The sequence below is a fragment of the Apiospora aurea genome, assembly GCF_038362705.1.
Source record: "Apiospora aurea strain CBS 24483 chromosome Unknown utg000004l_segment0_segment0, whole genome shotgun sequence".
Taxonomy (NCBI): domain Eukaryota; kingdom Fungi; phylum Ascomycota; class Sordariomycetes; order Amphisphaeriales; family Apiosporaceae; genus Apiospora; species Apiospora aurea.
The window spans coordinates 4,164,366-4,191,887 of record NW_027117391.1 but is presented as its reverse complement, the minus strand read 5'-3'; the positions used below and the strand labels follow the sequence as shown (position 1 = coordinate 4,191,887).

At 48.6% G+C, this 27,522-nt stretch overlaps 7 protein-coding genes across 7 annotated transcripts; 4 read left to right on the top strand and 3 right to left on the bottom strand.

Annotated features, from left to right (window-relative positions):
* Positions 1-7,832: 7,832 nt before the first annotated feature.
* Positions 7,833-11,463, top strand: PG986_006075 (cutinase transcription factor 1 alpha; the record flags this gene model as incomplete). Its single annotated transcript, XM_066842297.1, has 6 exons — positions 7,833-7,978; positions 8,303-8,342; positions 8,601-8,677; positions 8,744-11,191; positions 11,258-11,332; positions 11,391-11,463. 6 exons carry the CDS (start codon positions 7,833-7,835, stop codon positions 11,461-11,463), a joined length of 2,859 nt encoding a protein of 952 aa, XP_066702159.1.
* A 1,402-nt stretch (positions 11,464-12,865) lies between these two features.
* Positions 12,866-16,531, top strand: PG986_006074 (uncharacterized protein; the record flags this gene model as incomplete). Its single annotated transcript, XM_066842296.1, has 4 exons — positions 12,866-13,736; positions 13,790-14,812; positions 14,920-14,978; positions 15,575-16,531. 4 exons carry the CDS (start codon positions 12,866-12,868, stop codon positions 16,529-16,531), a joined length of 2,910 nt encoding a protein of 969 aa, XP_066702158.1.
* Positions 16,532-17,137: 606 nt separating this feature from the next.
* Positions 17,138-17,620, bottom strand: PG986_006073 (V-type H+-transporting ATPase subunit H; the record flags this gene model as incomplete). The annotated part of the gene is made up of 3 exons (XM_066842295.1): positions 17,138-17,270; positions 17,450-17,533; positions 17,610-17,620. The coding sequence occupies 3 exons, from the start codon at positions 17,618-17,620 to the stop codon at positions 17,138-17,140; spliced, it is 228 nt and encodes a 75-aa protein (XP_066702157.1).
* A 635-nt stretch (positions 17,621-18,255) lies between these two features.
* On the bottom strand, positions 18,256-19,241 carry PG986_006072 (uncharacterized protein; the record flags this gene model as incomplete). Its single annotated transcript, XM_066842294.1, has 2 exons — positions 18,256-19,140; positions 19,197-19,241. 2 exons carry the CDS (start codon positions 19,239-19,241, stop codon positions 18,256-18,258), a joined length of 930 nt encoding a protein of 309 aa, XP_066702156.1.
* Positions 19,242-19,948: 707 nt separating this feature from the next.
* Positions 19,949-21,265, top strand: PG986_006071 (uncharacterized protein; the record flags this gene model as incomplete). The annotated part of the gene is made up of 3 exons (XM_066842293.1): positions 19,949-20,261; positions 20,369-20,678; positions 20,740-21,265. The coding sequence occupies 3 exons, from the start codon at positions 19,949-19,951 to the stop codon at positions 21,263-21,265; spliced, it is 1,149 nt and encodes a 382-aa protein (XP_066702155.1).
* Positions 21,266-21,603: 338 nt separating this feature from the next.
* On the top strand, positions 21,604-24,111 carry PG986_006070 (uncharacterized protein; the record flags this gene model as incomplete). Its single annotated transcript, XM_066842292.1, has 9 exons — positions 21,604-22,257; positions 22,330-22,485; positions 22,540-22,651; positions 22,708-22,781; positions 22,836-22,964; positions 23,023-23,216; positions 23,275-23,419; positions 23,478-23,504; positions 23,557-24,111. 9 exons carry the CDS (start codon positions 21,604-21,606, stop codon positions 24,109-24,111), a joined length of 2,046 nt encoding a protein of 681 aa, XP_066702154.1.
* Positions 24,112-24,390: 279 nt separating this feature from the next.
* Positions 24,391-25,439, bottom strand: PG986_006069 (uncharacterized protein; the record flags this gene model as incomplete). The annotated part of the gene is made up of 3 exons (XM_066842291.1): positions 24,391-24,709; positions 24,888-25,209; positions 25,322-25,439. The coding sequence occupies 3 exons, from the start codon at positions 25,437-25,439 to the stop codon at positions 24,391-24,393; spliced, it is 759 nt and encodes a 252-aa protein (XP_066702153.1).
* Positions 25,440-27,522: the final 2,083 nt, after the last annotated feature.

Genomic DNA, 27,522 nt, shown 5'->3' with positions numbered 1-27,522 from the left:
ATTTTTAGTTTACGAAGAAAATATTTTATTATTATCGTCGACGCAATTGTTTTTTTTACTAATTCCTAGTATATAAAGACTTTCGAAACCGATTTACTATAATAAGTTATCGAGGTTTAAAACGCTTAATAATTACTCTTATAGGTTTTCGGAATAATCCTGTTTACGCGTAAAGATTTATAGATAAGCTTTTAGCGAAATACCGATACTTTTACTATGTTTTTATTAATAATATCGTTATTTTTTCCGAGATAAAGAACGAGTATATTTAGTATTTAAAAACGATTTTTACCTTATTTAACTCCCGCGATATTTTTATATTACTTATAAAGTTATTTCTTAGCTATTTTTTTATTAAGTTACTCGGTTATCGCGTTAATAGCCTTAGTTTAATTAATACTAAAAACCGTTTTATTATCTTTAAAAAGCTCGCATTTCTTAGTAATTTAAAAGCCCTTGAATAGTATATCGGTACCGCTAGATTTCTCCGCTATTTTATACTTTACTACGCTTAAATTATTAAACCCCTTTAAAAGCGCAAAACTACATTGTTTATTAAAAAACGTAAGCAAGGTAAGGTAGTTAACGGTAATCTAGCTAAGCGTATAGCTTATTATAAATCCATGTACTATAAATTAACGAATTTTAAAAGAGCCTTTTTTAACGCTTTTTAATTAATTATTTATAAGAACACCGCTTTATTTTATTTCGATCCTAATAAAATCCTGTTTATATAGCTTAATAGATTAATTTAACGCGGATTTAACGTTATAGTTTTTCACCTTAAGACTAGCTATAAATAAACTCTAAGTTCTTTAATTCCTTCGAATTAAGTTTAACCTATCTCGTACTTAAGCCGTATACTATCTTAACCGGAGATTAAATACGGTCTTTTTAAGCTCGAAATGGCATGTTTTATTTAAATAGTTAAGAAATTATATACTACGATTTAATCGAGTAATAACCCCGTTATTATTTTAATAAATTACGCTGTAATTAAAGGAATTTACGATTAAATAACCCTTAATATAACCAGCACGAATCGATTTAACGCTCGATTTATTAACGTTTTTATTTACCTATTATAATACGGCTTATAAGTTTATTATATTACGGGAAAGATTAATTTCGTTCCTAATGCTTTAAGCCGCCTTTTAGCCGTTTAAAATACTAAAGCATGTTCTACCGAACCTGCGACGCTAGACGAGGTTTAATATATAAAATATAACGCTTATTTTTTAAAGGCTAAAGTTTTACTCGATAATTAATTTCGTTAATAGTTAATTAAAGGACAGCGAATTAATACTCGTTTTAAAACGATTATTATAGACCTTAAAAGAAATATTAAAATTAACGAGGTCGTTAAAAATTTCTCTCGTCCCGGCTATTTTTTTCGAAGTCCGCGATAGTTTACTTTATAATATTAATCTTTTAAGTTAACGAAAACTTTATATGCCACATAAATTTATTTATAAGTTTATAATAATAGCCTACGACGATTAATATTATTAAGGAATCGAGAAAATATTAAAAATACTTAAAAGTTTCGCTATTAAAAATAAAAAACGATTAGTAAAATAATATTATACTCATTACCCCGGATATCGACTTAATACGATAAATTATTAACCGAAGATTAGCGACTACTAACTCTTTAAAAATAAGGATCCGTTATTAATACGTAATATTATAATCGACTTTATTCTAAGTCTTTTTTAAGTAAATACCGAAGGAACTCTTTAGTAATTAAAAAGAAGGGAATATAATTACTATTACGATTATATAATAACTATATCGTGTTAAACTTTTAAATATACGATGCTTTTTCTTAATAATACTTAATACATAGTAGAGGATTAAGGAGAGGTTTTTAGAACTTAGCTTTTTTTTTTTTTAATTAAGGAGTGCCACGAGGCATTATTTTTAATCGAAACTCTAAGTTTATAAGCGATTTTTAGAAAGGCATGTGGAAATTACTTAACACGCGTTTACTGCTTATAACCGTATAGTATCCTTAAGCCGATAGTTTTTCGGAACGAAAAAACTAAGAAATCGAGATTAGTATTCGTTTTTATACGTTTATGTTCCCTAATAAAAAGTGGTTAAATCTTATTCCTTCGCTTTAATAGAATATAAATAATGCCTATTAACGTACGATTAACTTTACACCTTATAAGTAAATTTTTAATTTTAAAATTCCCGGTCTATTAAATATTATTACCGATATTAACGCTATCGAAAAGAGTTTCTCCGAAGTCCGTTATATACGCGAGTATATACGTAAAGACGCTTTTTTTATTATAAATTATATAATTATTACTATTAAATATCGTTACGATTTTTATTATTAAGCTATTAAGTTTAACGTTAATAATAAAGTTTACTTAAAACTATATTACGGCTACTATTTATTTAATAACCCTTCCCGAAAGTATTTATAATAATAATTAAGTCTATTTAAAATACTTAAACGTATCGGTAGATTAGCCTATAAGCTTAACTTCCTCGAACACATTAAGGTTCACTTAATTATCTCCGTTAAGTATTTAGTACCGTCCCCGAATAGTAAAAACATTTTTGGTAGAAAAGGTCTTCCTCTAGGTCCTGTCGAAGCCGATTAGGAAAATAAACTGCTACGTTACGATATTAAGATTATTTTTAACTATAAACGAAATAAAACTAAGGATAAGTACGAATATTTTATTAAGTAAAAAAGCTTCGCCTATTATTAGAATACTTAGAAACGAGAAAATACTTTAAACGGCTTTAAAAAACTAATTAAAAAGTATTAAGTATAAGAAGGTAAAAAGCTTATTAAATTATAATAACCTCGTCGCGGAAAACCTAAGAAATAACGTTCTATTTTTTAGGGTAATTAGCCCGATCGCGTATCTTTTTCGCCTATTCCGGCTATCGAAGAATTTAAACGAAAAGGTTTTCGTTTTCGTAATCGTTCCGTCGTTATTAACGTAATCGCTAATAATATTATCGATTTTTTTAATATTTTACCCGCTTAGCTCGTTAATTAATTAATTAAACGAGGTAAAAGACGTTTTCGTAAAAACCCCGTTAACGTACTATTTATTAATTTAACTGTTAATAATTTATAAATCCTTAAGGCTATAGCTTAATTAAAACGTAAACGCAGTAAGCTTCGTAAGCACCCGTTATTAAAAAATTAATAAATTACTTTTAATATATAACGATAAACGACGTATTATAATAATTTTATATTATAATATTATCGTATTATAATATAAAAAAAACCACGTTATAAACTAATTAAGAATATATAGTCTTATTATATATATTAAATTTATAATCTAATTAAAAAAGATTAAATAAAGGACCTACCGAGGTCGGCAAGCTTTTTCCGAGCCGCCGGCTATTTAATAAGCCCTATTAAGGGAATTACTTAATTAGCCTATTAATATAGTTTATACCGCTATACTAGCCCTACTATTAGCCACTTTATTATTAACTCTACGCACAGCTAGCCTAAGTAATCTTCCTTCTTTTTCATTATTTTATATAATTACGTCACCCCTTTACACAGTACTATTAAAAGAGCTCGTCGATAATAATAATACGATTAAAATAGTAATCCCAGAAAAAAGGTAAGAGTTTACGAGTAGCATTACTTTTTACTTAATTACGAATAGCGTTAAATATTTAATTATTAAAAAAAAATGGTCGATATTTTTAGTTTATATATCTTTAATTTAATAAAATTAAACTTTAAAAGGAACTTTATTTTTATTTTTATCGCTATAAAAATCGTCGACTTTAATTTTACGACTTTTTTTATAGCGAGTGCCTTTATCGTTAATAATCGTAAAAGGAATATTATTACGTTTATTTATAATTAGTTAAGTAATAACGGCTTAGGCGTTATATAATTACTTTAATCGGTTCGTTAATTCGATATTAATCTTTATAAAGTTAATAGTTAAATTATTTATAGTTACTTTTATTTATTCCCAGGTAATAACGGCTTCGTTATAAGCCTTAGTTAACTTTTTTAAGGTAGTTTTTAACGAATCGAGTTTACCGTTTAATCCGTTAATTTTAAACTACTCTTTTATTAGGTTTTCGCCTTTATAAATATCGTAATAGTCGAAAAAAGGGAGTAAAGCTAAGTGTTTAGCCTAGATAGCGGTTAACTTTAATTAAAAATTTACCCGGCGAGCCTTAATATAAAAATCGAATACTTATACCGTACGGGTATAACTTAATAAAAATATAAAGCGTACTTTTTGAAATAACTCGTTTAGGTTATTATATATTTTTTAAACTTGTTAAAGGCGATAAGTCCGCTTTTTAAAGGTTATTTAGCTTCTTTAATTTTAATTTACGAGGTAAAAAAGAAAGTAGTTTTATTATTATCGCGGGTATATTAATTAAATAAAGCGTTTAATTAAACTTAAAGGTTATCGCTATTTAAATCGTTAATTATAATGTTATATCGTAAAAACTAAGCCTTCTTTTATAATTATTCGAAATCGACGAGGGTATAAAAACCCTATCCGTTTTTTACGTTATCGGGGTTATTTTAAACGATTTATATTTATTTAACCTTTAAGTTAATTAATAGGCTATATTAGTTTAAAAATCGGCGAAAAAAGCGAGTTAACTTTTTATCGGATTTTTTAAGTTTATTAATAAGCTTTATAAAAACGTTTTAATTAAAACGTATATATCGCTTAGCTTTTACTTAAAAAGCGCGGTTATTCTCGTTATACGCTATAGCGCGTTTATATTAAAATAAATCGTTAAGTATTAAAAAATTTAACGTTAATTAATTAATATTTACTCCTTATTATATAGCGGCGAGAATAGTATTAATTAATTTAAATAATTAAATAAAATATTATATTACTAAGTAATAAAAGGGGCGGTCGTAAATAATCACGTAATTAAGTCTTTATAAAGCGGGGCTATAAATAAATCTTAAAATAAATAAAATTTGCGATAAAGAGGAAAGGAAAGAGAAAATCGAGCTAGGGCCGATGCGGTAAATCGGTTTTAATAATAGGGTGGTGGGGCTAGTGTGAGGTCTCTACACTAACTAGCGCATAAGCTAACGCACTATATTATTATTATTAATTAAAAAAAGGAGCTAAAAACTTTTATTATTACGTTAAAAGTTAACCGATTTATAAGCTTTTTCGAGCTTTTTATATACTTTTTTACTAATGTTTTCGAAGTATACGCTATTCGCTTAGCTTTTTAATAATTAGAATTTCGACGCCGATTCGCCCGTAAAAAGCCCTTAATTAATAAAAATATACGCGATCTCCGGCTTTAATAAGCTTATTTTTATCGTTATTAAACTTTTAAGTAATAAGCTTAAATCTTTTAAACCGATAAGACTTAAATAATTAATAATATATATCGGTAATAATATATTATTAAAAAGCTTAAAAAAAGCTTTATTCTAATTATATTAATAATTAATTTAAAAAGAAAAAAAGAAAAATATTTTAAGGGTCTTTTTTAACGCTATTAAAAAAAGGCTAGGCTTTTTTTAAAAGAAGAATTAAAGGTTAATTAAAGCTGAGAATTATTAAGAGTATATATTACCTTTAATCGATAAATAAATTTAGCTTTACCGGTAAGTAAATAAAGTTAAGCTTATATTAATATAAAATAACGCCGCCGCTTACGTCGTTATATTAATAGAGATCGATTTTAATAAGTGTTATATACGCCGAATATATTAGCTATTTAATAGCCTCGACCTTAACTTTATTAAGAACGTTTAAATTTAAATAAAAGATTATATAAAGGATAAATATAATTAAAACGAGGATCCTCTTTATAATATGCTTCGTAACTATATAAATAAAGCTTAAAAAATAATATTAAAAAATTAATTAATAGAATTATTATTTATAATATTATAAAAATGTTAAAATATAATCGATACTAATAAGTATTATATAAAATAGTGATATATCTTTTAATTCTATAAATATTATAAATGCGAACTGGTGTTTTTAATCGATACAGCTAGTGATACTCCGAAAATGCTTTATTTTAATGGTAAAATCGGCTAAATCGGATATGGTTAGTCTTGGTTAATCAAAGGGTGTGCACTAGTCAAGTACACGGTGGATAGGCACTTATTTACCCATTATACTATGTAGGCGAATGTAGCACATCTGGCGACAGACTTGATACAGCATATCCCTCCCCATCGCGATGCCTGCAGGTTCAACAACGCAGATCAGTTGAAGAAAAGTGCGGAGAAGCTCGGGAATGCCTCCAGCCCCGTATTCAAGTAAGGATGGGGTAAGTCAGATGAGGGGCCAGGATGAGTTGACTCTGCATATGTGTGTGTACATGCTAGTATACACTTGCATCCTCCGACCGGGTTTCCTTCTCTCCCTACCTCCCTACGGACCCAACCTCCGCCAAACTTGCTGGCAACCTTGCCTAGAAGGCACCCACCATTGGAGAGCTGGCCCTGAGAGCATCATCCGATTGCCCATGCATCTAGGTTAGGTAGGCTTCGGACGGCAAGTGGGCACCTGACAAGCTGACTTCGGGTGACAGGGACATAACGATCCCGGGTGGGCTCTCACGTGTTATTGTAGAGTTGTATTGATGGAGTCGGGTCGATGCTCTTTAGTATAGTTATGGTTATAAGACACCGACATGTCGTTTGAGAAGATGGAGCCCAGCATTGGTTTTCGATAAAGACTGGAAGTTGGGCATGCTCGCTTCAATCTCCTCCTCCTGCACTTGAATTGGGGAATGTCTCTCCTGACTATAGCTCGCCTCCTTCCACGTTTACTGTACTGCTCCTCCAAGAAGCCAACCCCATCTTACCAGGACCTTTTGATACGCGGGCTAGCTTGAGTACATGTAGATATAGAGACGGGCAGTTGGTCGGCGCTATTCCGCGCTCCAGAAACACATAAACTGGAGCTCCTTTATTAGGTAGGTATTGAACCTCCTTTGCAGCTTGCTACAGGCCGGGCACGAATCCCCCTACTCGAAAATGCCGAGTCGTCCGTCGGTCTGTCCATGAAACAAACAAGACCCCCTGGAGCGGACTGGACAGCAGCAATACTTGTACATAGTATTCCGGTCTATAGCATCATCTCGAGAATCTGGCATCCCAACATCGGACGAAAACTCGTATATGTACGCAAAGGCAAAGCTTCTTCCACTACGAAACAATACCGGAGAGCTCGCCGACTGTTCGCGCTGCCTCTACTGCCTGCGTTAGGTACAGACTGGCATGGAAGGCGGGAAAAAAGGACTGGTGAGTAGCAACAGCAACAGCCTATGCGCGCGCACGGGAAGTCTAAAATCCCCGGTGCTGCCATGCTGATGCGAAGTGGACATTGCAATGACAATACCCCTGCTCCAGGTACCTACAGCGCATGTACAGCACCACCGCGCAGTGGATAACGACCGCACCGATTCGACTTACTTTAACGTCTAGTACAGGCCTACATAATCAATCATCTTGGCCGACTTGTGCTCCAGCCAACCTGTAAGAGGCCCCCAAGCACACGAAACCTTGCCTGGCGCAAAGTCAAGCACAGAACGACGGAGAGATTGGGAAACAAGACGTTGGCGCATCTCTCGTTCGCGTAGTGCAAACCCCCTTTCGCTTCACCAGGCTCTTTCCCGGCTTTCTCTCACCCTCCATCGATCGCGATTTCAATCGGCCGATCGGGCTACCCAGGCGACAGCCAACACCCACAACAAGAGCCACGCGAACGGCGGGCGGGCGACAACGACGACGACGACGAGTGCGACGATTCCCTTCCGAATGGTGACGCCGGATGGCTTTGGAGGTACAGGCGACCGCGAGAATGGACTCGGAAATGTCGGCGGGGGATTCGGGAGGCCCCAAATCCCACTCGCCGCAGCAGTCAGGTAGTCAGAATGGCGGTTCGCTGGGAGGAGCTCCCAACTCGCAGCAACAGATCAACGCTCAGAACAGCTTGAGCTTCCGCAGGTTTGCGACCACCTCCCCCCTCCAAGTCTTTGGCTGGATGTAGATGGCAATAACGGCGTTGCTGACAAGTCCATTTTCTTTTTGCGATTCAAGACAACGTGCATCTCGCGCCTGTGAGGTATGTTTGCTTCGAGCCTCTCCCTCGTGTTTTTAAGGTTGAGGACGCGGGTTGCTTTATCTGCCCTTTATCTGGGTCTCGATCAAAATCGTGCCGAGGCATCTCGGGCGTCCTCTCCAGCGCGACCTATCAGCATCCCGCCGACAGCCACACCCAAGACCTCGCTATCACGTAAAATGCAGTCTAACAGTTCTGATTCTTGATAGACATGCCATGCTCGGAAGGTTCGATGTGACGCTGCTTCATGTAAGTCCTGTCCCGCTCTGTTCTCGTTGCCGAGCCGCATCTCCTTCTAGCGCTCCCGGCCCCTCCCCTCCCACAATTCCAGGAATGGTGGTGCGGCGAGGTTGCTTCTTGTTGGCGCACCTGCCCGATGGCTGTCGAACCTTTTGCATACTGCCTCCCTCCATTCGGACTTTATCTGTGCTATATGAGGCATGAAAGCACGGGCTGATCACGGCAACCATAGTGGGCGTCCCTTGCACGAACTGCGTTGCTTTTCAGATCGAATGCAAGATCCCAGCGCCCAAGAGGAAAAAGACAGGTACCGGAACGAGCACCACCGGCAGAGATTCGGACAGGTAGGCTGGCCCAACTCCAGGTATAATCCGCGCATGGTAATAGCAACTAACGCGAGACTAAACAAGCGAACGAGGCGATAATGTCGAAGACCGCTCGCCGGCTGCTGCCGCTGCGGCTGGCTCCTCGTCCACATTTCAAGCCAGACCGGCAGTATACCACTCGTCGGAAGGTACACCAGCAACGACTTTGACAGAAGCCCAAGCGAGGAAAGAGGAGGTTGACAACGATACGTTTTTAAATCTAGTCATGAAGCCGAAGTTCACCAGAGCGCCCATCACAGAAGCCGGACGAGTTGCCTTCCTCGGAGAGTCCTCCAACCTCACCCTCCTGGTTCACGACCGCCAAGGTTCTTCCGACGTTGTCCACTACCCGCTGCCCGACAACGTGAGAGGATCAAGGGCCCGACTGACGGAATTGGACAACATCGAAATCGACATTCTACACCAGCGCGGCGCCTTTCTCCTTCCTCCGAGGTCGTTATGCGACGAACTGATTGAGGCCTACTTCCGATGGGTTCACCCCATTGTTCCAGTCATAAATCACAGCCGCTTCATGAGACAGTACCGAGATCCAAAGAACCCCCCGTCTCTTCTACTTCTGCAGGCTGTTCTGCTCGCTGGTTCGCGAGTTTGCAATAACCCGCAGCTGATGGACGCCAATGGTTCTACAACTCCCGCCGCGCTGACATTTTACAAGCGTGCCAAGGCACTTTATGACGCCAATTATGAAGACGACCGCGTGACTATCGTCCAGTCACTGATTTTGATGGGCTGGTACTGGGAGGGACCGGAAGATGTTACCAAGAATGTGTTCTACTGGAGTCGTGTCGCGACCATTGTAGCTCAGGGATCCGGTATGCACCGAAGTGTGGAGAGCTCTCAACTGAGCAAAGCAGACAAGCGGCTCTGGAAACGCATCTGGTGGACATTGTTCACAAGAGACCGATCGGTTGCCGTGGCCCTTGGGCGTCCAGTTCATATCAACTTGGATGACTCGGATGTGGAAATGCTTACCGAGGACGACTTCGTCGAGGACGAGGCTGATCATGCGAGTGGTTTCCCACCTGACCCCATCCATGTCCAATTCTTCTTGCAGTATGTCAAGCTGTGCGAGATCATGGGCTTGGTGTTATCGCAGCAATATTCGGTAGCCTCGAAGGGACGCCAGCGCAACGCGATCGACCTTACCCATAGCGACATGGCGTTGGCCGACTGGTTGCAGAACTGCCCGAAGATCATCTACTGGGAGATGCCGAGACATCATTTCTGGAGTGCGTTGCTCCATTCGAATTATTACACTACCCTCTGCCTGCTGCATCGGGCGCACATGCCCCCTAACAACAATCATGGTTTCCGATATCCCGACGATTCCTCATATCCGTCCCGGAACATCGCGTTCCAAGCGGCGGGGATGATAACTTCCATTATCGAAAACCTGTCGGCTCACGACGAGCTGCGGTATTGCCCTGCTTTCGTCAACTATAGCTTGTTCTCGGCGCTCATCATGCATGTATACCAGATGCGATCCCCTGTTCCGTCAATCCAGCAGGTCACGCATGACCGGATCCGAACATGCATGGCAGCTCTCAAGGAAGTCTCGAAAGTGTGGCTGGTTGGTAAGATGATCTATACGCTATTCGAGTCCATCCTCGGGAATAGGTCACTGGAGGAGAGGCTCCAGAAAGCCGCGGGCAAACGACATCGTAAGGCGCAACAGAGTTTCAACCAGCTGGAGCAGCACCAGCAACAACAGATGAGATCGGCAGAAGCAGCCAAGAGGAAATATGATGAGATGGCCATCGATTTCAGCGTGAGCACGCCAACGCAGCAAGAGTCATATGAGAGATCAAGACCTCAGACGCCTGCACAAACGCAAAAGGGCGACTTACATCAAAGCCACATGGGGCCACCCGTAGCATCGCCCAATGCACGACCAGGGGATACGTTCATGGGCGGTACTCACAGTCGACCACACACTAGACCAGCCACGCCGTTCAACCCTTCCTTCTCGGTTCCTGCCACACCGCCGGATTTGTATCTTGTGACTCGCAATTCGCCGAACTTGTCGCAGTCGATATGGGAGAACTTCCAGCCCGACCAACTTTTCCCGGAAAACACGACGATACCTCAGTTTCCCCAAGTCTCGCCTTCCCAAGCGAATCAAGGCTTGGATCCCAACATGATGGCACAGTTCCAGGGGATGTCGCAGATGCCAGGCCAAGGTGGTCAGTATCAGCAACAGCAACAGCAGCCAGCGACACAGCATCGTCACCAAACGCAACAGCAGCCGTCACATCAGCAGCGCGGCAGCTCGGCGACTGGCAAGGGGATGAGCGGAAGCCCGGGGCAGGCGGATGGGATGCTGCAGCCGAACATGGGGCAATTCCAAGGGCAGCCGGGACAAATGTGGCAGCATGATGGGGGCCTACCGGATGGTCATAGCCCAAGCGACAGCTGGAGTACAGGATCTGCAGCGGGGCAGCCCGTACCGGCTACGCTGAACGTCGAGGACTGGTAAGTGCAGTTAAACAGATTGATGGCGATTGAATGGTTCGGTTCGACTGATGGATTTTTCTCCAGGTTCCAATTCTTCGGTATCAACGGTAACGACGTGAATCTAGGCAATCTCGATCTGGGACTTGGGAATGCTGGAGCGTGAGTCGGGAGGGTGAAAGGAACATTGACGATGCACATGAAAAATGTACCAATATAGCTTTTATGGTGGCCATTGCAGAAACCCTACAGGACCCTACAGACCCCGTTTTCAGGCAGGCATCAAGGCATGAAGGGAACGAGATGTGTGCTATTACTGCCATTGGTCAAGTGTGTATATCCAAAACGAACACATGGGTTCTTCCGCCCGCCCACGCCCACCTGCTTCGTTCGGTATATCCGATCTGTTTAAGTTCATGTGTGTGTGTTTCAAAATGCCAACAAGCTTTCCGTATTAAGAAGAAAAAAGCACCACGGGTAAATTACCACACAGCAACCAAGACTTGCCCATTACGTAGTAGGAGGAGTCGTGGGATTGGAGATTGGCTTTCGGAATCTCCAGCATGATGCTTGAGTCCAGAGCCCAAGGCTGGCTGGCGGCCGACGTTTGTTAGGTAACGGGATTGATTGACAGGGAGAATGGTGGGGTCGGGCATGATTGGCAGCGGAGGCGGCACAGGAACGTCTGAAGAGCTGATTGGGCGGAGGGGACGTGAAACCGCCGTGAAAGATCCTGGCCGCCTGAGCCATGATGAAGAGCTGCAAGGGCCAGACTGAAATCAATGGTCGTGTGGTGATAGGGGGGTACGTAAGACTGGAATCCAGGCTGCCCACGCATGCAGCAGACTCCATCCAGGCGGTCGGTGGTCGGTGGTCAGCTAGGCGTATTACGTACCTCGGACCATGCCATTGATGACAGTATCCAATGTGGTGTTACCTGCAAGGCCTGATGCTGGTGGTATGTTCAATGTGTTTGTTCTCTTTCATTGATCATTGATCCATTGAACAAGACGGACGGGCTGGAAGATTTCCCTCCCCGAACGCAAAAAGGAAACTGGCATTTCATTTGAACGAATACTGCGTTGCCTACAGCGCCGACTTGCCTACTGTCGACTATCCGCCACTTGTGTATGTCCGGACTGGAATCCACATGTACCTACCAGTGCTGGGGTATGGACTACTTACATACCTAACCTACCTAACCTACAGAGAGACCACTTGAGGCGTGGACTGCCTACTACCAACCAGGACGGGTGCTGCGATTAAGGCCACATTCGGTTTCGCTCCCTTCCTTCCTACTGCTTGCTGCTGCTACACTACACCACCCCCAAAGTTCCAACTGTCAACCTTCAGACGGTAACACCACCAATTCGTTGTCCTTTCACAGACCGCGACCCTCGGCCTTCCAAACCACCTTTACCAACTCTCGAGCCTCCACATGCGAACCACCACTCTAGCCACTCCCACCTGGGCTCCCAATTAGATCCGCTCGTCCACAAATTACCGGCCGCTCGAGGCTCCCATCCTTCTTAATAAATGTCACTATCATCCGGCATCGACGTGACACAGCTTTGATGCACCTACTGCATCTACATTCCACCCGCTTCGCGCGGACACGAGCAGATCGCCTTGCTGGCCTGGAACCGCTCCTCTCGGCGCAACCGATTTGCCCCTAAGAAACTAACCTGACGGACCATGGCCCCTCCTCCCGTCCGGTCTACGTCAACCCAGAATGCGGGCTCCATGTCATCCACGGCTCTGATGCCTGCCGGCGTCGATGGAGAGTCGCGGCCACGAAACCGCCGCGGGCCCAGCGCCAACGATACCTCGTCGAATCCGTTAGCCTCTCGCTCTTCTCCCCGTCTCGGTCCTGCCCCCAATGCCCCCAGTCGTGGCATGAGCCCCCTCCCCGCAGCCCGCCTCAGCACGACCAAGCTCGCCGACAGCGGGCGATCGAGTCCGGTCACTTCCTCCTTCAGCAAGGGTTTACTCGACGGCCAGTGGGCGCCCAGCTGGGCCTCTGTCCAAGAGCTTGCCTCTTCTATTCTTACGGGCGGGGAGAGTGGTTACAACAGCGAGGCGTCGCAACCAAACAGCAGGAGTGCTAGCAAATCTCGGCAGAAGTCGGTATGGAACACACTCGGCACCAATGGCAGCAGGAATGCTAGTCGCAACCTGCCCGATAGCTGGGGACCAGCACCACCGACGAAATTGGGGCGACCGAAAGCCGACGATATTGCAGCGGGATCTCTCGCGGAAAGAGAGGCTGCTCTCAAGGCCAGGAAGACCGCGAGCGTTCTAGAGAGCTACGAAGGTGTTAATGGGGGTCTAGACGTGGCTGGCAAATTCAAGAGGCGTAACTCGGACGAAAACCTGGCCGGCACCCAAAGCGAGCCGGTCGTGGAGGATCAGTTGGTCTACCTACACCATGTGCTGCCTACTGACACATACGCCGGCCTTATCCTCCGATATAGGTGCCAAGATCACGCCTTCAGGAAAACGAATGGCCTGTGGTCCCGGGATAACATCCAAGTCCGCAAACATTTGATGATACCTGTAGACGCTTGTGAGGTCAAGGGCCGACCGTGCGAACCCCCAACTACTTCAACCGAAAAGTAGATCACCTGGCAACGACGCCGCTGCCAGAGAGCTCCATACAGAGTGGAATGGCAGATAGCTGGCCCAATGAGCAGCATCCACTTCACGAGGACTCCTCCAATCCACAGAATACCAAAAGCCAGTCGCTCCCAGAAGAGGAACAGCCTTGGACGCATGTACGATGGGTAAAGATCGATGGCGTTGACAACGCCGTGGAGATCGTAAGAGTACCAAGGCAGGCAGTGGGCTTCTTCCCTCCGCGGCGGAAGAAGAGCATACGCACCGTATCCGCCTTCTCTTCGCCACGCCAGTCTCTCGACCTGTCTCGCGGCGTTACAGGAGGTTCCAGTGAGCCTGCCGTAGATAGCCCTGGCAACTGGTCGTCCTCGCGGAGACAGAGCTCGATTAGTGGCGCGCGACGTCCTACTGTGGGAAGCTGGGAGGCATCGTCCTCCACCGGCAGGAGCAGGGGAAACAGCCTCGTAAGTCCCAGCGATGGGGCACCGGCCTGGATGCGGAGACCTGGAGGCGTTGGTACAATGGGTCGGAGCACACGGGCTCCCGGGCCAGCCAAAGACTCGCTCAACACCTGGGTCAACAAACGGCTTCCCAAGGGTTTCAACATCGATTCCATGCCCTCCATGTCGGTCATGGGTTCGGAATCGGCCCACTGGGGCTTCAATAATACCAAACCTGACGAGGCTACGGGGATCGTAGAAAGTCCGTTTGAGGACGGGCGCGATGCAAATGCAATGGCTTCAAAGCAGGGCATGGGGCTGGAACAAGCAGCGGCGACAGTCGAGACCTGGCTGCGAGGCGCATGGGCGAAGCGGCCAGCCACGCCCAGGTTGAGTTCAACTAGAAGGCCTGCGGAAGACTTGGATCTTATTGAGTTGACCGACACCAACAGTGATGATGGGGGCCCTAGGACACCACTACGCATGCCAGAGTCAAACCTGCAGAGCTCGGGCTACTTTGGCACCTCGGCGAGGAGCGACGGCGAGGGGACGGTCAGGGGCCGCACAACCAGTTCGGCGGTGAAAGGTAAGAAGGACGACTGAGGCGCTGTTACCGTGTCATATCCCACCAGTGCGCAACGGGCTCAGCCTGAAAGATACCAGTATTTGTACCGTTGGCTATTTGCATTTCAGGCGTTGCTGGTGCTGCTACGACATCTCGAATGAACCGACTTCGTCAATGGGTCTTTTTTGTATATAGAGAGAGCATGAATCATGGATGGGGAGAGCAAGCAGCAGAAGCCGGGTGTTTTAACAACATACCAAAGTGTCTTTACTGGGCGTTCCAGGGTGTTAAGAGAAGAGGAATGGTTTACCTACTTATTTATTATAGCTGCATCAATACCAGAGCCCATGTATTCGTCAGTCGCCTGTGTAGTTTCGTATACCAATCGATTTGCCATTGGGGGAAGCCATCAGCAGTCCACTTTTTAGCGAGGGATGCCCCCCAGTCAATGGCCTAACCTAGAGACGGCCTAGAGTCCAGGCGGCCGGATCTTGGACTTTAATCAGTGTTGTAGTGCATATTATATTCCCAACCAACTTGCGACTCTCGCAGCGAGCCGCCATCCAACCTGCCTGCCTCACCGGCACCTGACGGCTCATGATTGCTGCGATGAAGCTTATATGATTTAGCTGAGCGGGCTTACGAATACACCAAGGAAGCAAGGTTGGTCTTGTACCTGGCGACAGACGCAACGATCGAAACGGCGCAAAAGAAACCACCACGAAGTGTTGCACTCCCGCCGCGAAAAGAAACACACATTCACACACACACACACACACACAGATGCCCATCTGTATCGAGTGCCGGCACCCGGTCAAGACGCTATGGACGCAGTACTCGGGCGCGGGCGATCCGTCGAGCGGCCATAACATCCGGCTGACGGTGTGCAAGAACTGCGGCCGCTTCTGCGACAAGTACGTCGAGCACGACTTTGTCGTGCTCTTCATCGACCTTGTCCTCATCAAGCCCCAGGTCTACCGCCACCTGCTGCACAACACCCTCATGCGCGAGGGCGACCAGTTCGACCCCTCCATCGTCCGACTCGGCACCCTGCTGCTGCTCTTCGACGTCTACCTCACCTGGGCGCGCATCGAAAGGCAGACGGTGCCGGGGGCTGAGGGTTCTACTGGGGGAGGAGCGGGCGACGAGCTGCAGCACCAGATCGTTGGGAGTAACCTTGGTTCGCTTGCGCAGCAGCCCATTGTCTTCCAGTACATGTTCTTCCGTATGCGCCACCCCTCCCTGATTCGTACACGGCAAACATACCAATCTAACATCTCTACTCTAGTCATACTCTGCACCTGCTCGACCCTAGCCTTCCAGCTCTCGATCCGGTTCCTGACCTCGTCACCCCTGTCGCCGCTAAACCAGCTGGGCCTGCTGCGGACGTACACGCGGCCCAACTCGGTGTCGACGGCGCTGCTGGTGTCAAGTTCGACCAAGCTCTTCCCGATACTGATGGTTATATGGGACTACGACGTTCCCGCGGCCGCCCGCAGCCTCGGCTGGGCCGTCGTGCTGAATAATGTCGAGGCTCTCAAGATCCTCCTCGACTGCGGCTACCCCGTCGCTCTTGTCCTGGCCGCGGCCGGCGCCGTCGCCCGCTGGATTGTTGGGCGCGCCATCCTCTGGGTTGTCGGGCTCGAAGGGGTTGATAGTGTCAGCGAGAGCGCCGTCGCGGCGGATGGCAGGGCGATCATGGAGGTGGTTAAGGAGTGGGCGGGGCGGCTGGCTTTGTGATATTCTGCATGAATATAAACGAGACAAAACTCCACGTATCAAAATCATGACCTTACGGCTAGCCATGCGGCGGCAAATCACTCGGCACTAGTTTCCAAGTGCAGCTTTGGCATCGACCTGAACTGTACACTCCCAGCCAGTTGGCCAGGTTCGGATTTATGATTCCTGCTCAAGATAAACTAGCAACAACTCGCAAATTCCTTCCCTTCTTTCCCAAACGCCGGTTGAATATGACACACGTAAACAAGCTGGGCGGTAGATGCGCGAGCGATGAAACACCACGATGCTACTGCTGCTGTTGATGACTGGGAATGACACTGGTAATACAAGGACGGTGGTAGGCCTTTCCGATGAAATGCCCTTCGTCTATACCGCCTGCTTCGCTCATCTTCCTCCCCTTCTCTGCATCTTCCCGCGGATATTGCATTCCCCTGTTCGTCTTCTTGCTTGCAATGGCTTAGGCTGGCAAAAAGCTGCTGCCGCTTTCCCGTCTTTCTCTCCGGCATCAGGGGAAGGCAACATGCCGAAAGCCAGCTCCCTTTCGATTTCCTCCCGCTCTCTTGCAAGCCTGCCCCATCGTACTGATAAAGTAACCTCATCTCTGCTCTATTCGTGTTCGTAGCCCGCCCGTACGGTGCTCGATCTCGGCTCGATCAGCGGGTTGAGTTGCGCCATGAAGGTGATGAACCACATCAAGTAGCAGGCGACGAAGGCGATGATGAGGGAGGAGCGCCAAGTCCTAATGGTGTTTGCACAGTTAGCAAAAAGACTGAGCTCGTTTCCTTTCCGCACATGAGGCAGGGAGGCCACCGGCAGCCTTCCTGACGGCGGCAGTTGGTATGCGATTTGTTTGTTTGGTTGATCGATTGATGGATTGGACGTTAAGAGAACAGAAGAGAGGAAGTGGCGAATACTCACGTCTGGTTCTCGCCCTTGGGCGCCAGGAACCATGCGGCGGCGCAGAAGGCGACCACGATGATGGCGCCAATAAAGACGCTGTATCTGCGGTTGTGCAAGTGTTTGGGTTAGCTACTTGTAACAGCTAGGCAATGCATTCGCCAGCAGGTGGGAGAGTTACCCTTGAGCCATGGTGAGTGTTGTCTTTTCGTGTTTTCGAATGGCAGAAAAAAGGGTGTAATTGCGCCTGGAATGAAAGGAGGGAAGAGAAGAGGAAGCGGAAGACGTGAGAGATATGGCGGATTCGGATAAGGCGATTCGGGGATTGTTGACGACGTCGGTTTGAGAGCTGTTCGGCTTGGGTGGATTTGGAGCTGCCTGCCGCCTTGCGCTGCTTGCTGCAGGAGGGAGGTCGTTGCAGCTGCAGTTGCAAGTCGCAGTAGCAGCAGTACCAGTACCAGTACCAGTACCAGTACCTACTCAACTACTGTAGCAGTGGACGCTCGCCAAGCACGCCCGAGGCGGCTTAGTCATTGGCCCAAGCCCCTGCTGTTTCTTATTAGGGCAGCGTAGCACTTACAGGTTGATTGAGTGGCCATGATTGGTTGTCTTCTCTTTTCTATGATATACATGTACCTAGCACTGGCATCTTCCATCTTCTTTTTTTATTGATACATGCAAGTAACTACGTCTACTGCAGCAGCCAAGTCTTCCTCATTCGTCACATTTGCGGCTATACGAAGGACTACTCAGAATCTTGTCAGACAGAGCAAACATTAGGTTACCTATGCTTGCTAGGTTAGGTACACCTTTGCCCCTGTTGCTTCTCATGCGTCATTCTCGTATTTCAGCCCTGACCTCAGACGCACCGCACCATATATCCCAGCAATGTCTCCCTTGTCTCCTCCTGCGTGTTTGGCCACGTCCTGCGCGTATTCCTTGGCGACTTGTGCATTCTTGAGTTCTACGCCAACCGCCTGTCCAAGGTCGAGAGCGTGAGAAGCGTCCTTGACCGCGTTGTCGGCCGAGAAAAGGGGCGCCTCCATCTTGTGGTATACGCCCTGGATCATTCGCTCGCTGTAGGCCGACCAAGGCCCACCCACGAACAAGTCGACAAACTGCTTCACCGGCTCTGTTCCTAGTTCGACCTTCTCCGCCACCGTCAGGGCCTCGGCGAGCTGCGTCACCATGTTGAGCACGAATGTGTTGCCGATCAGCTTGAGCTTCAACGCGCTGCCGTACGGCTTGTCTTCGAACGGGATCTCAGCCCGGCCCATGACGCCCTGGATGTAGGGGCGCAGCTTATCGACGGACGACTTGGGACCCGCCGGCACGAAGATCAGCTGCGCCGTGTCGGCGGCGGCCGGGGCACCAAACACCGGGCTGGCCACGAACTCGGCCCCGGCATCGGTGAGCGATTTGGCGACGCGCTCGGTGGTGTCGGGGTGGATCGTGGAGGTCTCCACGAACAGTTTGCCCTTGAGGTTGCCGGACTTGAGTATGGACGCGTACAGCTCCTCGACGGCCTTGTCGTTGCTGAGCGAGGTGAAGATGATGTTGCTGCGCTTCACGCCGTCCTCGACCGACTCGAGCGCTTCCGCTTTGCCCGAGCCGACCTTCTCGACCAGGTCGTCGGCTCGCTTCTTGGTCCGGTTGTATGCCAGCAACGGCTTGTCGAGTGACCCTTTCTCGGCCAGATTCTTGGACATGCCCTGGATACTCATGTTAATCGAGACCCAAGTGGCCTGGGATTGGGGATTGCACTTACCCGGCCCATGTTCCCGAGGCCGATCCAGAACAATTGGGAAGCCATGGTAGTGAGTTGGCTGTATACCCGGTATTCTGGTAAGTTAGTAGAGACTGGTGAAGGCACGTATACGTTGTGATATGTAGCAGCGTTTATATGGTGAGAGAAAAATGAATACCCGAAGCCACGAGAGTTCTAGGGGTATGTGGGACAGTTATATATCGAGAGAATTCATTGGGAATTCTCAATGAGTGGCTCATGTAAGTTGACCTAAATACTCCTCAGGTTGGTGACGGATATCCCGCTATAGTCTCGATGGAGAAGACGACTGAAGAACCCCGCAACTAGCGGACTAGCCGATCCACCGTCAGGACCCCTTAACCTACACCAAGCCAGGCAGCCAGGGCTGTCATTTCTCCGTACCTTACAACAACATGAATGTAACCCAACCTACATGCTTAAACATCACAGTAATAAACAAACCATTACGCTTTGTTGAGCGCTGACAAATTGAGAAAACGCTCACCCGGCTGAGTCAACCAGCCACTGCTCTTCAAGGTACTACCTGCAGTCTTGCCCGGGTTCGGCGGCCGGCCGTCATTCATCGGATGGTTCGCTATTCGGCTTGATAACGTAACTGCGACGGCATCCCAATCGCGTCAGCGGCCTCGGCATTCCGCTCGGAACAAGAGGCTGCTGCTGTCCGGCCAGCCAACCGCCCCCCGAGCCACATTCGGCTATGTGACTCACTAATCTATACACTGTTTTCTAGTATGTCCCTGGTGCGCTGGTCGCGGCCGTCTTGGGCGCGAGCGCCTCTGCTGCAGTGCTGCAGACAGGTAGGGGCGAGACAGCCGAGAAGGTCCCTCCACTTGGCGCCCCCGTTCCTGCTCGATGACTATATCCCGCGATATCAGCTCCTCTCGAGTATTGAGGCATCTAAGAAGCGATCCCGAGCATATGCCCACCTTAGTAATTGCAACCTGTGTCCCCGGCTGTGTGGGGTCAACCGGTATGAAACGACGGGCGTGTGCCTTGTCGGAGCCGACGTCAAAGTCAATGTGATTGCACCGCACTTCGGAGAAGGTTGGTCTATATAGAGTCACGCATGCTCCCCAATGCTGTTATTAGACATATCGTATACTCGGCCCTGTCTGGTTCTCCACGAACTGATGCTGACAAGTCTTGAACAGAACCTTGCATCCAGGGGCACAATGGCAGCGGCTCCGTCTTCTTCTCCGGCTGCAATCTTCGCTGTACATTTTGTCAGAACCACGACATTGCACATCAACGCAATGGCTTTGACCTTACGCCCGAGCAACTGGCTGAATGGTACATCAAATTACAGGACACGGGAGGTGTGCACAACATCAACCTGATCACCCCCGAACATGTTGTCCCTCAAGTGGCTCTTTCGATACTGGCAGCGCGGGATATGGGCCTGACGCTGCCCATTATATACAATACCTCAGCCTTTGACTCCCTCGATTCACTTGAGCTCATGTAAGTATATAGATCGCTAGTACTCGCGCGATGCATTACTGACCCCCGTACTTCAAATCAGGGATGGGCTAGTGGACATCTATCTACCTGACTTCAAGGTATGGTCCACGAATGCTTCGAGGCGGCTACTGAAGGCGGTCGACTACGCCGCAGTTGCCCGTGAGAGCGTCCAGGAGATGCAGCGGCAGGTGGGTGACCTCTGTTTCACCGCCGACGGCATCGCAAAAAAGGGGCTCCTGGTCCGTCACCTCGTCATGCCCGGGAAGGAGGCCGAGGCCGAGGCCGAGGCAATCATGGGGTTTCTGGCCGACCAGGTCTCCAAGGACGTGTTTGTCAACATCATGGAACAGTACCGCCCCGCAGCTCACGTGGGCAAGCCGAGGAAAGAACGGCAGCGGCGGCGACAGGTCACAGAACCCGGCGGAATGCAGCGCGAGGTGGTGGAGGACGACGAAACCCACGTCAGGTACGCGGAGATCAACCGGCCGGTCACGGAGCAAGAAGTGTCCAGCGTGAGGAAGGCAGCGGAACGGGTAGGGCTATGGAGGTTCAATGACCCGCCTAAACACGATGGGTTCGCTATCTGACTCTGAGGTGCCGGCAACGAAGGCGCCATGTCCGTGGGTTGGGATACCTACAAGTAGGTAGGGGGATAAGTCGACGAGCCGACTACACAGGCAAGCAAAGTGTGTTACTTACTTAAGTACATGATTACAGGGGCTGAGCTCTGGCAAGAAATGATAAGCTTAGGCGATCGGCTTAGTGGGGTTGGGCGGTCCCTTTTGCTCCACTTAGATTAGAGATAAGGATTTTTATCCAGCAAAAAGTTGCGAGGGCGCTGCAGCAGTAGCAGCAAGCAGCACGATAGTAGTACTCCCATCACGCCGATTCTGCAAAGCAATTGTTTCAGCAAACAACGTTCAAAATGGGTTCCGGTCGTCGCATGAAGAGAAAGCAGCGTGGTGACATTGAGCTCACACAAAAGCCCAGGAAGGAAGGAGCTCCCGCGGCCAAGAAGCGCAAGACCGCAACTGCCAAGGCCGACCCTGCGCCGGCGAAAAAGCAGAAGAAGGCCCCCAAGCCCGCGCTCGACGAGGACGACGATGAGTTCGACGTAGACGCCATCAAATCCGATGACCTCGACGGCGAGGGCGAGGGCGAGGGCTTCGACGAGGACTCGGTCTTCGACTCGGACGAGGAGGAGCAACAGCTGCAGCAACAGAAGAAGGAGTTCCTCTTCTCCGACGATGAGGACGACGACTCGGACCGAGAGGAGCGCCTAACCGCCGCCAACATCGAGGGACTCACGAGAAAGCTCGACCAGCAGTTGGAAGAGGAGGCACAGGCCGCAGAGGCTGAGCTGCAGGAGGCCGCGATACAAACCAACATCGGCGGCGAGGAGGTCTTCGCCGACGAGGAGGAAGGCGCAAAGCCCCTGTCCATGCTTGCACCCGATCTTCAGCTGCTGCGCTCACGCATCAACGACGTGATCCGCATTCTGGGCGACTTCTCCAAACTGGCCGAGCCGGGCCGCTCTCGAGCCGAGTACACGGCGCAGGTGTTGAAGGATATCTCTGCCGTAAGCAACAGCCGCCATTCATTCATCTTGACCAGCACTTGACGCGCAGAACCTGACGTGCAAATTATACAGTACTACGGTTATAGCCCCTTCATGGCCGAGAAGCTGTGGAACCTGTTCCCTCCGCAAGAAGCATATGCCTTCTTCGAAGCCAACGAAACGCCGCGTCCCGTTGTTATCCGCACAAACACGCTGAAGACTCACCGGAGAGAACTCGCTCAGGCTTTGGTATGTTCCAGTCGCGACCGATTCAGAATTGCAATGGGCTCATAAAGTGAACAGATCAACCGTGGAGTTACACTCGAACCTGTTGGCAAATGGTCCAAAGTTGGCCTCCAAGTGTTCGACACAACTGTGCCCCTGGGAGCTACTCCCGAATACCTCTCAGGTCATTGTAGGTATACTCTTGTTTCGAATGTAGAGTGATCGAGAGTGCTAATTGGTTCCCAGATATCCTTCAGGCAGCCTCTTCTTTCCTACCAGTTATGGCTTTGCAGCCACAGCCGAACGAGCGAGTCCTTGATGTACGTTGTCTGGCGGTCGGCTTGATGACAAAATGACTTACACTTTTTTTTTAGATGGCCTCGGCTCCCGGAGGAAAGACCACTTACTGTTCTGCGATGATGAACAACACCGGTGTTGTCTTCGCCAACGATCCCAACAAGGCGCGTGCCAAGGGTCTTATTGGTAACATCCATCGTCTAGGAGTAAGTTTGGAATGGTCCAAAGAGGGGCGAGATGAGTGTATTTGCTAACATATCATAGGTGAGGAACACCATTGTCTGCAGTTACGACGCCAAGGAGTTCCCCCGTGTCATGGGAGGCTTTGATCGAGTTCTTCTGGATGCTCCCTGCTCCGGAACTGGCGTTATCTCTAAGGATCCCAGCGTCAAGACCAGCCGTACAGAGAAGGATTTCATAACGCTTCCTCATCTCCAAAAGCAGCTTTTGTTGGCAGCGTAAGTCTGCTCCCCAGTACAGTTCTAACCTCTTATCGCTAATTTGTCATCGCTTTAGGATCGACTCGGTGAACCATGCTAGCAAAACAGGTGGTGTTATCGTGTACAGTACATGCAGTGTTACCGTCGATGAGGATGAGTCGGTCGTTCAATACGCCCTTCGCAAGCGCCCGAATGTCCGTCTAGTTGACACGGGCATTCCTGTAAGTTCTTCATACTTGACTACTCTTAGTCAGACCGGGTACTGACTATTGGAAACAGTTTGGCCGAGAAGGTTATACTAGCTACGTAAGTTTCTCTACTCAGATGTTGTCCGACTATGTTTGCTAACCCGCCACAGATGGGCAAGAACTTCGACGCTAGCCTCAAGCTGACCAAGAGATTCTTCCCGCATACCGTAAACATGGACGGTTTCTTCGTTGCCAAATTCCAGAAGGTTGGTCCCTCGCCCAAGGATACCGGCCGGGAGAAGGTCGAGAAGGATTACGATATGGAGTTGCACCAGCCTATCGTCGATGAAGACGAGGAGGCCAACGGTGCCAAGAAGCAAGACGATTTCGGTGGATTCGATGAAGAAGAGGACCAGGACTACATCGAGCGTGCCAAGCACAACGCCATGCGCAGGAGAGGTTTCAATCCTCGTGCGGATAGTTCCAAGATTGTGGCCAAGAAGGAAGAGTCTAAGAAGGAAGCGGCCAAGGAGGACGTACCCATGGAGGATGTGCCGAAGGATGAAGTCGCCAAGAAGGAGGAATCCAAGGAAGAGTCCAAGAAGGCGGCACCCAAGAAGCCGGCATCTAAGGAGGAAGCACCCAAGGAGGCAGCCAAGGAGTCGTCCAAAAAAGAGGTATCCAAAAAGGGGGCGTCCAAGAAAGGAGCATCCAAAAAGGCATGAGAATCGTCCGCATATAGACAGATACCCTAAGAGCTGGAGTCACGATGGGCCAGCGCTTGAAGATGTATAAAGGGATTGTAACAAAGGTCGGGAACCGCCTTTCTAGCAGCGTGATAATAATATGGCAAAATTACAGGGCATCTCGAGGCGCACGTGCGTTCATGGTCTTTCTTGGTTGTAACAAGCTATGCATCATGGGCAAGGGGCTAGAGTCACAAGAATAGGGGCTTGATCCATGATGATGCGCCGTGGTCTTTAGCCCCCTTACGCCTTGGCCTGCTATCCTGTGGCTGTTATCCTGTGGCAGTCTAATACAACAGTGGCCTCGTCACCGCCGCCAGCACCCTGAACAGTCTCATCGCCCGATACACCGTGGCTGCCCGCCATGACAGGACACCCCGCGGCCGCCCCCGCCAAGGCAGCGGATGAGTGCTTCGACAGGGCCGATCCCTCCGGGGAAATCTGGCGGAACATCTCGACGGGGTCGAACCAGGTCTCCAGCTTCGTCACCTGGAACTTGTCGTTCAGGTGGGCTACGGTGACGCCTTGAATGTCGATGGGCCCGCCGTGGGCCTTGGCCGTGATCTTTTCGCCGTTGCTACGTTGTTTTTGGCATATCAGTCTCAGTCATACTCACACTCACATTCGCATACAGTCAAAGGAGAATAGAGTATTTCGAAGAGGGGGGAAGAATAGGGGGGAAGAAGAACTCACTCATCCAAGGAGACATAATCCTCCATCATCTCGCCCCAGTGGCGCCACTTGAAGGCGACGACGGGGGCCCGCCGTAGACCTCGAGGACCTCCCAGGCGAAAGTGGGCATCATGCGCTTGAAGGTCTTGTGGCTCGAGGCCAGGTCGGCGCGGCGCGGGCTGTACCAGGCGTTGGGGGCGCCGATGATGGCGTTGTATGTGCCCACCTTGAGCATGTGCTCGGCGGGCTGGGGCGGCCCCCCGTTCACGGCAAAGGTGTAGGCGTCCGGGTCCACGGTCCGCCAGTCGCGCAGGTTCGTCTTGAACGAGGCCTCGATCTCCCAGTTCTTGACCAGGTTCTGCACCAGGTCCGGCAGGCTGCCCGGCTCATGCGAGGTCTGCTTGGCTATTGCGCGCGCGCGCGTGGTGTCAATACTGGCGTGGAAGTCATCGTGGCTACGCCCGGTGTGATATTGGCGAGAGCATCAGGGTTCGAGACGGGTCCTATTCTCGCTTACCTTGCTCAAAGGCTTTTCTTGTCTTCGAATAGTCCGGCGGCTGGCCATGTCGCCATTCGGCATCAACGTCTCCCAACACAGCGTTGGGATCTGTCATGTAATCCGGAAGGCCGGCCATCGTCTAGAAGTCAGGGCGGGATGTTGATACGTAGTTCTATAACTACTTGGTTCAGAGTACAGGATACAAAGTATCGAGTTCAAGAAGAGGACGTTTGTTTGAGTAGGGCTTCGAGTTTTGAAGTGCCAGTAACTGAAGGCTCTCACAAGCTTGACCGCCGCTCTACATAAGTGCTTCAGTCCCCTCTATATACAAGTATGTCTCGCATATCGGCCGAAATTTGCAGCTCCGACGGTGTGGACGCTCCAATGGCAGGACCCATCGCGCCGCCGAGTCTCAGGTCGCACAGGTTACTGCGATCCTGCACTAAATACAACAGTAAACCCTGGGTTTGACATTCTCTATTGGATCCGGATATTTTTGTTGAGACATGGGACACTAGACAGGATCGAGGCCAAGACGATTAGAGCAAGATCAACCCACGCGGAGAAGCGACCGTTCGGTCCACCAAGATCTCTGACAAGTCTGGAACTGGTCCAGATCCCCCCCCAGATTAGGGCTCAAGGCACCTCCTCCGGCCGATGGCGATCGTCAATACCCAGCCAAGCTAGCCCGGTCCCGATTTCCAGCCGCTTGATTGGGCCGCGTGGAGGACGTGTATGCTGCTCACTAAGCTAGGGGGAGACGGAGCGGCAGGCCCGACCAGGGGGCTGACCTTCGAAGCAGCGGCTAGTATACTCCTCGCCACGCGGATATGGCTTAGATCCCCAGCGGCGAAGATATATCTGGTGGCGGCGCATTTTACTCAATCAAGCGCGAAACCCTCTGTTAAATAATACACCAGAGATTGTCGAGGAAGGCAGAGTTGGAGCGTGGTAGGCGCGTATAACATCCCGACCGCTGGTTGAGCGGCTGAACCGACGTGCAGTAGCCTGGTCCCGTGTATGTACCAGCATGCAAACATTCCGGTCCAGGCCTTTGCTGCCCGAGCTTTTGCCCGAATTCCCCTCGGGAACTTGCCATGTGTCTTGAGCTTGCTGACTGGCATCGTGAGACATACAGCTCGGCTTTCTTCCGAATTGGTGGTGAATGCAAACATAGCAATGAATTTCAGAGTCTAGACCAGTTATTCGTAGCAGTTCGGCAGGTCTTGTCTCCGTCAGAGTTGCAATGTCTTCTATGCGCCAAGACAACTAGTACATACTCAGTCCTGTGGCATGGTTGGGTATGTCTCGGTGGGGGATTCAAGTCGCCCATGAGTTAGACTGGACTGATTGTCACATCAGTTCGTCCCAGCATCAAGCCCGCAGCACATCGTTCCAAAAGCAATGCACTCTGCTGAGCATTTACGGGTTAGATTAGAACCATCAAAGAGTATGTTGCGTCGAGTAGCAAACCGACCGAAGAATCGCTCTAGGAATGATATCATCAACCCCGAGCCGGTCTTGCCCTACAGGTTCGGGACTCGAACCACAAGACTGCAACGGGAAAGCCTCGTGGCCGTGTTCCTCGCTCAGGGGTGAAAGGATCGTTGCACCGAGGGCATGTTACTTACGACCTTGGCGAGAATAGCACAGAACGTCACCATAAATTCGCTTTCCCAGCAAGCACCCGCGCCGCGATGTGACAAAGGCTTCCATCGTCAAGTCATTGTCTCTCGAAGGCGTCGTCCGATCTTTTTGGAGGCCGTGGTTACTCGAGATTGCGCAGTCTCGTCTCACCGGTGAGTGCCCGTTTGCAAAGCGGTGTACGAGGCCGCAAAGGAGGTTCGGTGCATGGTACAACTGGGAAAAGTACCACGACTCATCAGCATCGCAATATGCCGAAGGCATAATGTGATCGACATCGTGGGCTGGAAGCATGGCCACGTATCGTCGTCGTCGATGAAGCCCCTTGGGCAGACTCTCATACCACGAACTGGGCCATTCATAGCCAAGGCCAATAGCATTGGCCTTGCCCACGGAACATGCGGCAGTCTGGCTTGGTGAAATCGGGGCCCTACATCGATAGCTCGTGATGGCATGTAATCAGATTGTGCAGTGCAGGGCATATGTGCAAACCAGGGGTACCGTGGCAGGATTCATCAACGATGTAGCCGTGGGGATGACTTGACGGGACGATTCGAAGCGCGCAAACGCCGACG